Source organism: Pagrus major, chromosome 9 (genome assembly GCF_040436345.1).
Source record: "Pagrus major chromosome 9, Pma_NU_1.0".
In the NCBI taxonomy this organism is placed as follows: Eukaryota; Metazoa; Chordata; class Actinopteri; order Spariformes; family Sparidae; genus Pagrus; species Pagrus major.
The window spans coordinates 13,942,401-13,956,164 of NC_133223.1; the positions used below are offsets into that span (position 1 = coordinate 13,942,401).

Here is a 13,764-nt window from a genome sequence, read left to right on the forward strand (position 1 = left end):
GCTACTGTAAAGCCTGCCGGGGCTCACATGTTGCTGTGTGTGACTGTGACTCATTTTCCATTGGCCTACACAACCTTTTTCTGACCTTTGGACATGGAGGTGAGGATTACCAACCCTAAGGTGATGACTGGCAGCTCCTTATCCTTCTATTTTAATTGGTGACTGTTCCACATATACATACATTCATCCATCAGCATTACACACATATTCATTCATCAATACGAATAATCAAATGATATGATCCTATATGAGCTATTGTTTTAATTATACAATCTTTGGCACATTTGCCCCTTGCAGATTCTCCATTGTTCTCCTACCAGGAAGAGCAACTTTTGCTGGATTTAAGAGATCACAGTTTAGTGTGCATCTCCAATCAGGGATCTCTCCAGTAGCTTTACTGTATTTTCTGTGGGTACGTTGAAAAAATCATATTTTTATACTTGGAACATTATTAGATCTGGTTAGTCATCATCTGGTGGGTAGAGAAGTGAGTAAAGTGGGAGTCATTTTGGTAAAACAACAAAATCTGTGCTGTAACTCATTCATCAGCTATGACTGATAAATGAGAAAGAGAGCGGTGGATTCCTGGAGTCCACATCCTGATGCTCTGGAAATCCCCTAATACCTTGACTGCTTATCAGTGTTGCTGTTTAGATGAGAGTGACTCAGTGTTGTTGCTTGCCATCTGTCAGTTCAAGTCATTTTCTAGCTTCATGCAGCACAACCCAGTTGTCTGCTGACTTGTGTGTGTTGATGCTCCGAGGCTGTGAATCCTACAGCCCGGCTTACAAACACTGGGTGAGTGAATACCACAGTATCCATGCTCAGTGGTAAACTTTGGATTACAGGATGGTACAAACAGAGTGTAAACAGTGTTTACACCGCAGCCTTTTATAGTGCAGATACATACCAGCACTGGTCAGTGTACATGGCAGTACAGTGTGGACAAATAACAAACACATCGTTTGAAATGCTCTCAAGTGATTCCTCAAGAGCAAATACCTTTTCTTCACATCAGAGGGGGGAATGTAGTTGAAGGGCCGCGTCAGTGCTCAACAAGTGCACGTTTTGACTACAAATCATGTGTACTTTACTATATTTCATAACATTTTGGATTTTTTTGACTACTCTTTGCCTGTGATCCTGTGGTTTCCTTTCACTTCTGATTTGAAAATCAATTTGTGTTGTGAGATTCGTCACAGTTATGTCAAAGTCACAAGTGTGATAAGGCATTGATTGATTGATTGATTGATTGATTGATTGATTGATTGATTGATTGATTGATTGATTGATTGATTGATTGAAGAATTCTGATCCATGTTACCACATAACAATTATTTTTTTTATGTTTAACAAACTGACCTTAAAGGACAACACAATTTCATGCTGTTTTACTTTGTTTATACGTGGCGGACCCTGCCACCTTTCTAGCTTCACACAGTGTTCTGGGACCTTATTTTCCTCTGAGAACAGCATGTTTATTCAGTTATGGAAAAAAATAAATATTTCTGAGTTCCATTTCCAAAACTACATAGTGCTCCTTTAATGCACACTTGATGTCAATTGTAATAGATTACACACTTCTTCCAACCCAATCCTGGATGTGACTTTAAAATCAAGGTTAAAAAAGTCTGCTTGTTGCCTTTCATACTATAGTGAAATACATGCAAACAATTGGTTGACTGAATTACAAGAAGTGCATTCAAACATGTTCATGTTTGTCAAAGGACCATTTTTTAAAATGTAAACTTTAAGACACAGCTCATTCTGCAGTGAATGCTACTGTGTTTTAAAAGTATGAGTTACACTTAAAGGCGCAGTCTGTGATTCTGGAGAAAGAAAGAAAGAAAGAAAGAAAGAAAGAAAGAAAGAAAGAAAGAAAGAAAGAAAGAAAGAAAGAAAGAAAGAGTATCAACTCATGAAGTTATTTGTCTAATTGTTCTAGCAGCTGTTTAGTCGCCTGGTCATGTAAAACACCCTAATTAGAATTTATTTAAATTGTATGCATCCCTTCTGGTGATTCAGTCTGTGGCCACTGTTCACCTTTCCTGATGCAGCTGGTTGGCTGATGTTGTTTTTCTCTTGTCACACTAGAGACTGTATGAAAATTATTATGGGGTGAGAAGAGGTCAGTGTAATTTCATTTTGGCCAGAGAGCAAGGGAGGGTCTTTTATTTATCATCATTATAATTATTATTATTGTTGTTGTTGTTGTTGTTGTTGTCCCTTCAGCCCTGCCTGAAACTCCTGCCAGATGTGTGGTTGATTAAGGACGAGAGGAGGAAATTATGAGAAGCTTTCTGTAGACGTTGTGAAAATCCCTCTGTGGAAACGTAAGGCTGGACCTGATTTTAGAGCCATAACAGTGTTCAGTAATGTACAGAATATTCACACTGACAACAAGAGGTGATGCTGAAGTGCTGGGAGGGGTCAGGGTTGACTCTGTCAGATGTTATAAATCTGTTTCTGGGCTTCTGTCTCTCAGATCTGACTGTCAGAGTATCCATTCTCTCTCAGGGGTGTGTCAGACTATCCTGCTTCTATAAACACAAGAAGACCGCAGAGAGAAGTGAGGACTGAGAGACCACTGCTTCACACAGGTATGTTCACACATTCTGAAGAGCAACATATTATTTTTTAAATGTTATCAAACTGTATCCTTCATATTTGCATGGAGATCCAGCTGAATGTGATGTACATCTGAGGTAAACAGCAACCCAATATGCCCTCTGTATCCCTACACGTAGCCTGTTAGCCTGGAGCTTTAACCAGCTGTGTTTCTGGGCTCCAGACCGGAGTCCAATGACAGCCAGAGGGACCAGTGGACTGAAGCTAGTCCATTCTGAACCCATTCCAACTATTACTGATCTTAAAATAAGTTATAAACACAAACATCATTTAACAAACACACTAAAAATCAAACACCAGAGAATCATCAACAACGCAAACGCTTGTGATAATAATTTATATCATACAGTTTGATGTGTTTGCTCATTGGCTTTTAGGAGGTTAAAAAAAACTGATTTTTAAAAGTAAACTAACAATGTTGGATAGTAAAGCTTGTTTACACACATATATGGTTAAATAAACATGTACAGAGAGAATACTGTGCACATCTATTTCATGAGCCAGGTGCATTGGACGGGGACGAGTAGACCAAAAAGTTGTGATTTTTGCCTGATGGTCTATATGTTTTACCGAAACGCCTCAAATAAATGCAGTTTTGCAAGTGTGCAAGAGTCACTTGAGACTTTTTGGTCTGAATACACACGTACAAAAGCTGTAATTTGAACTGTAATGTAAAGGGGCACTCCACCAATTTTTTACACAAAGGTCAGTTAAGTCCAGTGATGGAATGTAACTAAGTACATTTACTCGATTTAATTTACTTAAGTACAGTTCTGAGGTACTTGTAATTTCCTCGAGTGTTTCCACTTTCTGCTTCTCAACTCCACTACATTTTGGAGGCAATTATTACACATTTACTCCACTACATTTATTTGATAACTTTAGTTATTAGTTACTTTGCAGATTACATGCTATATCAGAGCTAAAGTAGTGCAGTTTAATTTAGTTTACTTTGTTGGCAGTAGGATTATTGGATCTGATAATCAGTCGACCCTCAGATACAGTACATCCTACATCTAAATATAGATGTATAATTCCCTTTGACTTAGCCATTCCTCTGGTGATATACTGCCCCAATTTTGTTTTGAGAATGAATATGGGAGGTGGCCAATTTTTACATATTGCACCTTTAAAAGGTCTTAATCATTATAAAAAGCCACACTGTAATGAAAAAATATTTTTAAAATGTTACTATTTTCCCCTCAACAGTATTTAGTGGTCATGGAGAGATCAATCAGCCAACCTGTCCAGCAGAAGCATCTCAGAAAGAAGAAGGAAGTGGATGACAAAAGACAGGATGGGAAACTACAGGTGGGGCAGGGGAGCACAGACGAGGGTAGGTTCATATTATCTGCACTGCCATCACAGTTCGAGCTTGTGTATTGCAGAGGAGACAAACAGATGAGCATCATTCAGATTTTTTCATTTGAATAGTGATCTGGCTCTTTATGTCTCCTCTACAGTGTTAAAAGACCAGAAAGTGATGGCAGGAGAGGCTTTTGACAGGAGGAACATCTGGGAGCCGAGTGTTTACTACGCGCTGGGAAAGGAGTCTTTTCATTTTGCTGGTCATGACATCAGCATCCGGGAGTCCATGGATACATTCGGTGCTCTGATCTGGCCAGGGGTACATGCTGTGAACCACTGTGTGTATCTGTACATACTGACCTGGTTGATGTAAATGTGTAATGATAGTTTGTTTTGTAGGCGATTGCTTTGTGCCAGTTCTTGGAGAATAACCAGCAACAAGTGAGCCTGATGGACAAAGCGGTGCTGGAGATTGGAGCCGGGACTGGCTTGCTCTCAATAGTGGCCAGTCTGCTTGGTGAGTCTATGACAATAAAGTCCTTTTGCACTTTACAAACATTTACAAACAATATGTACTGTACATATGAAACAACAACTTCCACAAGTTGTCAGTAAGTCTTGACACTGAAATTCTAAGTCACAGCATAACTCCTGACAAGCTTCTTGCCAACTTTAATGCCAGGACATGCACATACTGACAGAACAGTTGTGGTAGAAGCAGAAAAGCCACAACATGTTTATTCTCTCGGGTGCAAAAATATGCGCTGCATATTTTATGGATATATGTTCATATTTTGTGAAAAAATCTACATTTTAGCCTCAAGGAAACATCAGAGGGTCAGTGAAACACTGTGATTCATTGTCTGAGGACCATGACTGCCCACCCACACCAAAATGTCTGCATTGCAAACAGGCCAGTAGTCTTAAAGATATCTTGACAAACAAAGTGATTTTCACACTGGTACTGGCATACTTTGGTCCCTTTGTCCTTTTGTTCACTAAGAAATAAACCATCCATTCACATTAGAATTCTGTAAGATTTCCTTGTTTTCTCTTCTCTCCTCTGTTTCTATCAATAGTAAAAAGTTACACTTTCAAGGAACTTCAACACAAGCTTGACCAAGTTTAAACACTGATCTGAATGTCTTCTCTCTAAATGTGCAGTTTGTCCTGCCTACATTATTCTGTTTTGGGATTTATGAGTGGATCGAGATCCAGGTTAAGTCGGATAATATTAGTATGTATGATAATGTCAAACTGACATTGCAATTTTTTATTATCAAGGTTAAGATTTGAGTCATCTCCAGCCAAACATAAAAATCATTTATGTGAACTAGTTCCAAAGATCAGGTGATGTGCGTGCTCACTCACTGGCATGTTTTACTGGGATACTTGATAGATAGAAGCCATCGTTAATGTTATTGGTCACCAAAGTCAATATGATTCATCTTCAGAGGACCACGACAAACCATCCAACAGTTATTGAGATATTTTATTCCGGACCAGAGTGAGGGAACAAACAACCAACAGACCAGCACTGCATGATTAGGGCCAAGTCGTTAGCAGGGCTAAGAATGGGCCAATCACCAATACAAGTGTCTCCCTTGTTCTGTCCTCTTCTCAAGGTGCTTGGGTGACAGCTACGGACCTGCCAGACATCTTGTCCAATCTGACCTTTAACCTTCTGCGGAACACCAAGAGCCGGTCCCTCTACACCCCTCAGGTGGCTTCCCTTACCTGGGGTCAGGACCTGGGGCGAGACTTTCCCTCCTCATCATACCACTACGACTACGTGCTGGCAGCTGATGTGGTCTATCACCACGACTTCCTTGAAGAGCTGCTGGAAACCATGCGTCACTTCTGCCGACCAGGAAGCCGAACGACGCTGCTGTGGGCCAACAAGATCCGGTTCCAGTCAGACTTGAGGTTCACAGAGCGCTTTAAGAGCAGTTTCAACACAACGCTGCTCGCTGAGCTCCCACAGCAGGAGGTGGTGATATACAAGGCCACGGCAAAGGAGTGAGAAGAAGCTTCAGAGAGATGTTAAAGGGTTTGTGTTTAAATTCCATGTTCCTCTCACTGATTTAGGTCCATGTAGAGAAAAGTCTGGTTGTGATCTGTGTTTACATTCCTGGACAGTGCTGTAAAAATAAAACCCCAGACTCAAATTTACATTTCATGAAGCTATTTTATTTACGAGTACTTTTTCATACATTTGATATTTCTGACTTCATCTTTTGCTGTTTTTAAGAATAAATTGATTTGCTGTTTACATGTTTCTGCATTCAAATGTGTCATAACAACAACTAGACTATAATACATAAACCTTTCTCAAAGGTGCTCTGTTCTTGGCTATTCGTGCAAAGAGTCAATTATGAACCATGAGATAAACATATGAGAATTTTTTTTTTCCAAAAGCATGAAACTTTGTGTTTGTGGTGTCGTAGCTTTTGGTATTTCAACAGCAGCAGTTAATTCGCTGTGTAAAGTAAAAACTAAGGGACAGTAATCTTAAAAGAAACAAAAGCACTTTCCATTAAATGGCATACACTCTATAGGAGCACATATACGACAAATCAGGGAAATCAAAATATTATATGTTCAACATGTGACTGTCACTTAGCACCCAAAATACGACATTACTAAACCCCTGCTTTATAAAAGTGTGACTTTTAAAATGTTATAAATCTAAAAGCATTACAATAACTTAACACAAGCACACACAAAGAAAAGGATTGAGAGTTGGACAAAGAAAGAGAAGAGTGTTAGGGAGGGGGACAGAGGATATAATGACAATCCATCAATTTTTGTCTCTACCAATTTTACATGTTTGTATAGTGTGTTAACAGGTCTTTGGGAGTTCTACTGCATTTATTAAAAAAGTAGGAAAAAGTCTGTTGCAGCCCTAGAAGAAGCTTCATGTCTTCTGATCAACTGCCTCCACTGATGTCACTCAGTGGCTAACTTGCATTGTGGGTAATATAGGCACCAGGTTTTGAAAAGACAGTCCTCTGTCTAGCATATAACACTGTCTTGAAATAAAGGAACAAAATCAATGTAGTAGAACCAAAGATATCACCTTTTTTATTCCACACATTCTTCTTCCTTTTCAAAACATTGTGCCTACATTACCCATAATGCAACTCAGCCCCCGAGTGACATCACTGGAGGCAAATTATCAGATTACATGTAGCTTCCTCTGGATCCACAAAAGGCTTTAATCATTTTTTTCCACACATGCAGCAGTACTCCCCAAGACCTGTAAACACACTTAATGTATAAAATTGGTGGAATTACCCTTTAACTATTATATCTACGCTTGAGTGCCTTCCAGGTTGAAAATCCTCCTCCATTTTGTTCTTGTTGTTTCCTGCACTCACCAGAACTGCCCAAACTGTTTTAACTCTGCGATCAGAAAGTTCAGAAGGGACTCGTGTCAGTCCTGAGTATCTGAGTCTTCACGTCAGATGTTCTAAAGAACTACAAGTCTGTACACTGGATGGTTGATGTTTTCTCTATGATGTGCAGCAGGTTGATGACTTTGGCTGCTCTAGTATGGACTCCCTGCGGAGGTCGTCCGGGAGGCTGCCTTCAGGACCCCAGACGTTGAGCTCTCCATAAAGGCCCATGTCGATCATCTCTTCCTGCCAGGGGATGGGGATGTTTCCTGAGGAAAACTCGTCAAAAAAGGTCTTGTCAGGATCCTCCAAGGCCACTCCCTTCACAGAGGAAAAAGCCCCAACGTCATCCAGACTTTTAGCATACACCACTTTCGGGTCAGGGACAAAAGGAGGAGGCAGAATACCTGCAGAGGTGAGAGATGAAAATTAAAAATCAGATTAAACTGCAAAAGTTTTATCAGGGAATCAAAATAAACTTTTTATGTCAGACAAAGTATTTAATCATGCTTATGTGAACATGATAATGTATGGAAAATAGATGGTACCTGCATTCAGCTTCCTCCAGTTGATGTCACTGAAAAATGGGTGTGCTCTGAGCTCATCACAGCACTCATTCTTAAAACCCATCCTCTTATCGACCTCTTTGGCCAGCAGCCCGTCACAGAGCGACTTTGCCTTCTCGCTGAATTTCTCTGAATATTCCGGCACCCGCGTCAGCATGCGCTCCTTCATCTCCTCACGTTCCACCTATACAGGAGACAAACTTTCTTCATTCTCATCCTTCTCAAAGTTAGCCATTTTGTTGCACAGCTCAAGGTTTGACAAGAGGCGGCTCACCTTTTCCCCTCTGTTTCTGAACGGGTTCTTAGCTGCTATGAACTCGTACAGTGTCACTCCCAGAGTGAAGTAGTCGACCGAAGTGTCGTACTTCTCTCCTTTCAGCATCTCTGGAGGCATGTACCCTGCAGGAAGTCAAACAGTGAAGAAAAAACACTCTCAGTGAGCATGTAAACAGTGAAATTACACCTACAAATCCTATTTTGTAGATACAGGTGAGACCCACCTGGTGTTCCAGCGTATCCTTTGGTCATTGTTTTGCCTTCTTTAAGCTCCACAGCAAGACCCAGATCTGATATACGCACATTCCCTGATCAACAACGAAAAAACATCTTGATTAACTATAAAGTACATATGGATACAGACCATTTTTCTAGAGTTTGACTAAAAAACTGATTACCATCATTATCGAGCAGCACATTTTCTGGTTTCAGATCTCTGTAGATGATTCTTTTCTGGTGGAGGTGCTCCAAGCCCTGGATGATCTGAGCGATGTAGAAACAGGCTCTGGGCTCCTCAAACCCCGGGTTGTTCTCATTCACCAGGTAGATGTGGTACCTTTAAGTAACAGAGAACAGGTATGCAGCTTGCCAATATGTTGCTATTACATGGGTTTACATATATGATCATTTTGCGTACTGCGATGCTGTTGCTGTCATTGTGCTCTTATTCTGAAAGCTTGTCTGCACACATTAAAAACAGTTTTTGAGATAAAATGTCACTAAAAGTGTCGGTTGCTTTTAGAGGAACCACTCAGGGTTATTCTGGTGATCATAAACAAGTTCTCGCCTTATGTCTCTTGAGAATAACAGAATAACGGTTAAACATTTGCATAAAGCCTGCAGTCCAGTGTATCTTCAACGACTGACTCTGAGTGGGTATCTTCTCTCATAAATGTTACTGACATACTGTAACTGATTGACATGTTGTCTCTGTAAAAAGCAAGCAAATGTGCAAATTATTAAATATAATCTATCCTAGTGTGAGGGACGTAGTAAGGAACTGTCAACGAGGGGTGAATGTGACCCATTTGTGCAATAGATAGAATATTAAAAACTCTCTCATATTAGTCTTTTGGTTTTGTAGGAAAACTGTGTGTAAAACCAGAGAGGCTTTAAAGGGGCAGTTTTGGAGAAGAAATTCAAAGTCTGAAATTTTATATTTACAATATTAATGAGGTCATAATACAAACTCAGAAATATTTAGTTTTTCCATAAGTGAATTAACAAGCTGTTCTCAGAGGAAAATAAGATCCAGAACAATGTTTGGATCTATAAAGGAGTTATATTATATATATAAAGTTGTGTTGCCCTTTAAGGTCAGTTTGTTTATTCAGTCATGAAAACAAAGAGAGTTTGTTTATTTAGTTTGGTAAGGCATTAAAAAAATCAGTCAATGAAGATCTTTCTCTTCTGATTAAAATGTCTTAATCACAGCAGCAGAGCAGCAAATGAATGAGAAACATGCTCTCTGTGACCTCAATGAGCCTATCTGTTCATGTTTGTGCTTTGAGAGTTTCTCTGAATGTGAAGTTACTTGAGGTCTCCTCCATTCATGATGGTCATGACCAGACAAAGTTCGTCCTTTGTCTGGAAGGCGTACGCCAGTGACACAATGAAGCGACTGTGAACCTTCTCAAGAATCCTCTTCTCCACCATCGCCCCCTACAGGAGGAAAGATATTTTTGAAAAACAATTGTACAAAGAAAAAAGAAAAACTGAAATCTACAGTGACTTTTTCTTCCTCTGGGTTGAAGAAGAACACTCAGACACGCCTGCCTTTTGAAAAAGAGGTTAAACTCCATTTCAAAGAATGACCTCAGACAAGTCAAGGGCAAGATATAACTGTGCCAAGAAGTTCCATTCAGAAGAGCTTTCTACTAAAGCTCCCAGTAATCACTCTATCCCTGTCTCAGTTGTTTAATACTGCAGGCTAAAGCCAAACGAGACAGAGGCAGGGACAAAGACGATTAGCACCATCGCAGGGCACTTTCTCTGGGACATGAAGCCCACAAAATACCTTTATTAATCAAATCACAGCATGCATGGCAATTAAGCAAGCCTCATGTTTCCACGAAATCTAATGCAAGGAAATGCGGAAATACTACAATATGTGGATTGAGGCTTTCTTAAACGTACTACAATGAATGTTTACTAGTTATGAAACAGTCTCAATGTGATACTGTTGTCTCTATATGACCTACATAAGCAAAAGAGACCATCAGGAAGAAGACTGGCTACTTCTGTTATTCTTAAAGTCCGTCACCGGGTCAGATTCCAACGTATCCGGGTTGGTTAGGTCATCAAATTAAAACTATATTTTTGTGGCGGAGTCCTGAGGATGAATTAAAGAGTATCACAGCCTGTGGAGAGAAGATGCTTTGTGGTACGGCACTAAAACAAAGCTTACTTTGTTTCACTATCGTCACCATTTGTCTTAAGGGGCTGTCAGCACCAAGGAAAATTAAAGTTTTGACTCTATTTGTTGATTAAAATTAAAGGTTATAGGTATAAAACTGCTGGCCAACTGCAAAAGATCAAAAGCATGGTGAGTATAGAAACACATTTTTAAAAGTGACAATCATTCTCTCACCTCGTAGCCTTTCCTCTTCTTCAGTCTTTTCTTGTTGAGTTTCTTACAGGCATACAGTTTCCCAGTGGCTTTCATCTGACAGGCAGACACCTCCCCAAACCCACCTTTCCCCAGCACACGGAAGTCCAGGAACCAGTCCGCATCCATGGGCTGCATCTCGAGCCACTTCCACTGCACGTACCTCTTCAGGTACATGCTCTCCATGAAGAAAGTGTAGGGGGCCTCCCGCAGAAAGTCCAACGTCGTGGCCAAGGCTGCAGCGAACAAATCATCGCCTGCAGCCTCCTGGCCTTCCTTCACCTTAGCTACAATGTCCTCAGGCAGGAATGGGCAGTAGTGTTTGGCAGATTGGTCCATGTAACGCTGGACAATCTTTGAGGCCTTCTTCACCCTGTCAGAGTCCTCTGCCAGGTCATAGTCCTCGATGTCTCTCCACAAACGACAAGATCCGTGGTATTCTTTATTTGCATCCAAGAATTCCCTAAAGAGGCGCTTGCCGATAGGCTGTTCAACACAGACTATGTCAAAGGCCAGATCCAGGGTGTCCCTCAGACCCTCACACACAGTGATGTGGGGCAGTTTGAGGCGAGAATGGTACTTCTTATCCCGAGCTGCTGCTGCATTAGAGCCATCGATGCTTCCACGAGCATTGATGTAAGCAGAGTTTGCTACCACTGTGGTCAGTCCTCCGATATCCATGTTGAGGGTGGGTGACTGTTAGGCAGTGCAAAGAGGAGACATTGCAAAGAGAAAACAAAGAATAAATGCTGCTCACTAAAGTGCAGGAGTGAGGCAGTGCAGGGTGAAGCAAGGGTGAGAAACAGATCGGAGCAGAGGCAGGGAGAAGGGAACTTGAGATTGGTGTCTCAACTAGATCCCAGCACCCTCTGAGCACTATACCACCCTCATCCGCACACACGTACACACACACACACACGTACACACACACACACACACCTGAGTCAACACCTTTCGGTAATCCATTAACACCCTAATGCCCCAGACAAAGAGTGCGAGCACATGCTGGAACAGAACATAACAGGCAGCATGTGCAGCTGGAGTGGCACCAGTCAATCAACTGGGAAATCACAATTAGCAGTGGGACACTCATGTAGACGCTGATCAAACAGATGGTGGATATTGAAAGGTCAAGTTGGGTTTGGAAAAGCAATAATGTGTCTGTGATTCACTGGGAGGCCTTAAAATAATCACAATATGTTGGAACTATCCTTTTTTTTTTCTCAAATACACCACTCGTGGTGCCAACACCTTCCTAAAATAAATTATATTAAATCCTCATTTAAATAAAAATTACTTTACAATTCCAAATTAGTTTTGCATCACTGTTATGTTTCAGCAGCTTAGCAAGGGAGCGCTGTGGAAGCAAAAAAAGAGATTTGAAATAAAAAGACCAACTTTAAAGCAGCAAGAAGAACTTTCATTCTTGTTAATTCTGGCGCCCCCTGTGGACAAAAGCAGTATGAGCACCACCAGCCTCCTGTGGTAAAGATCTTGATTTGGCTAGCGTGTGCATTTCTTTTGGAAGCAAGTGAAAGAGTTCACACAAAACTGAAAATTCTTTCATTATTACTTCACCCTCCTAACGATCGAAAGTCAGCGAAGTTTCATAGCACACAAAACATTTCTGGAGCTTCACAGCAAAACAGCGATGGAGCATTCTCCTAAACAACTAATCCCACTTCAGATGCATGCTGAGGCTTTTATCTTAGCAGCTACAGTGAACATTTCGGCTTAAAATAGGGTGGAGGTAACATCTTTTCAAGTAGATCTCGGAACTATCAGAGACTGGGTTTATACCACACAAGCTGTATGGAGCAATTTAAACTTTTATTTAAGTTGTTTTTTTGACATTTTAAATAAAGTTCCAAGCTACTTCAGTTGTTTAGGAGAATGCTGCAACACTGTTTTGCTGTGAAGCTCCAGAAATGTTTTGTGGACTACAAAACTTCACCCAACTCTCCAGGCTGAAACAATCCTTGTTTTAATAATTCACAGGGAATAGGACCTTTAGAATAACTAAAGCAATAGCCAGTCCTCTCACTGATGGTCTCCTTTGCATATGTAGGTCATACAGAGGCATTAGTATTAAATTGAGACCATTTCATAACCAGTTAACTCCTTGTAGTACGTTTAACAGAGCCTCGTGCTAGCTTCAGCTGAACCTCCGTGTAAAAGGACTGTGCAGTCACAATCTCAAACATAAAATTTTAGGAAGAGATTGCTTTGCAGCCAGTATGAACAGCAGGAATGATTAGAGCAACCAATAATCCTTTCACTTCACATATGGGCATATCAGGGTTTTTCGTTTTTTTTAAAAAAGTGAATCTTCCCTTTAAAATGTGTTGCAAGATTTTCAGGGGGGAAAAAGAGCCTAAATACCATGCAGCGACATGTTATACTGCCCTAGGATCAGACTAAAGCAAGTCAGACACTGAAAAACTTCCAGTGCCTGCAGCATGTGCTACATTTGGGCCCCTTATCGGTTCTCCATGTCAAAAACATTTGGGCTCAGTCTCAACGTCGGGGACTGCCGTTGTAAATTCACATCAAAGAGATTCTGATTAAATTCACAAGATTATAGTAGCATAATTCAAGAACCTATTCCCTGGGTATTAGAAGCATAAAATTGATTCTCACCTCATAGCTATCCTCCTCTTCTTTAGTGTTTAGCATGTAGTTTGCCTCTGACAATCAGACAGACGCCTCCCCACTGTTCTCCAGCACACTTAAGTCTAGGGACCGTCTTTAATCGGTGACCAGGAGTCTGCAATCAGCTGAGGGTCTTCAAAACTCAAACATTCTTTTACCAGATCCATTAATAAATGTTTGAGAAATACACGTGTTGAGATAATTTGTAAAAAGCTCAGCTGCTTAATGTGCAAATATAAATAGAATCTGATAATTCATCGCACCAGGCCTGACACCACAATGACCTCCTTGTTTCTGCATAAAGCCAACATGAATTATAGATACAAAA

The 13,764-nt window shown here is 40.6% G+C and overlaps 2 protein-coding genes across 2 annotated transcripts; one reads left to right on the forward strand and one right to left on the reverse strand.

The window, feature by feature from the left end:
- The first annotated feature begins 93 nt into the window (after positions 1-93).
- mettl21cb (methyltransferase 21C, AARS1 lysine b) lies at positions 94-5,959 on the forward strand. The gene is made up of 5 exons (XM_073473125.1): positions 94-99; positions 3,838-3,964; positions 4,092-4,255; positions 4,336-4,453; positions 5,562-5,959. Exons 1-5 carry the CDS (start codon positions 94-96, stop codon positions 5,957-5,959), a joined length of 813 nt encoding a protein of 270 aa, XP_073329226.1.
- Positions 5,960-7,451: 1,492 nt separating this feature from the next.
- On the reverse strand, positions 7,452-11,465 carry LOC141002480 (rhodopsin kinase GRK1-like). The gene is made up of 7 exons (XM_073473817.1): positions 10,767-11,465; positions 9,711-9,838; positions 8,575-8,732; positions 8,401-8,484; positions 8,175-8,299; positions 7,883-8,084; positions 7,452-7,741 (listed from the first exon to the last, which is right to left on the reverse strand). The coding sequence occupies exons 1-7, from the start codon at positions 11,463-11,465 to the stop codon at positions 7,452-7,454; spliced, it is 1,686 nt and encodes a 561-aa protein (XP_073329918.1).
- Between the last annotated feature and the right edge of the window lie 2,299 nt (positions 11,466-13,764).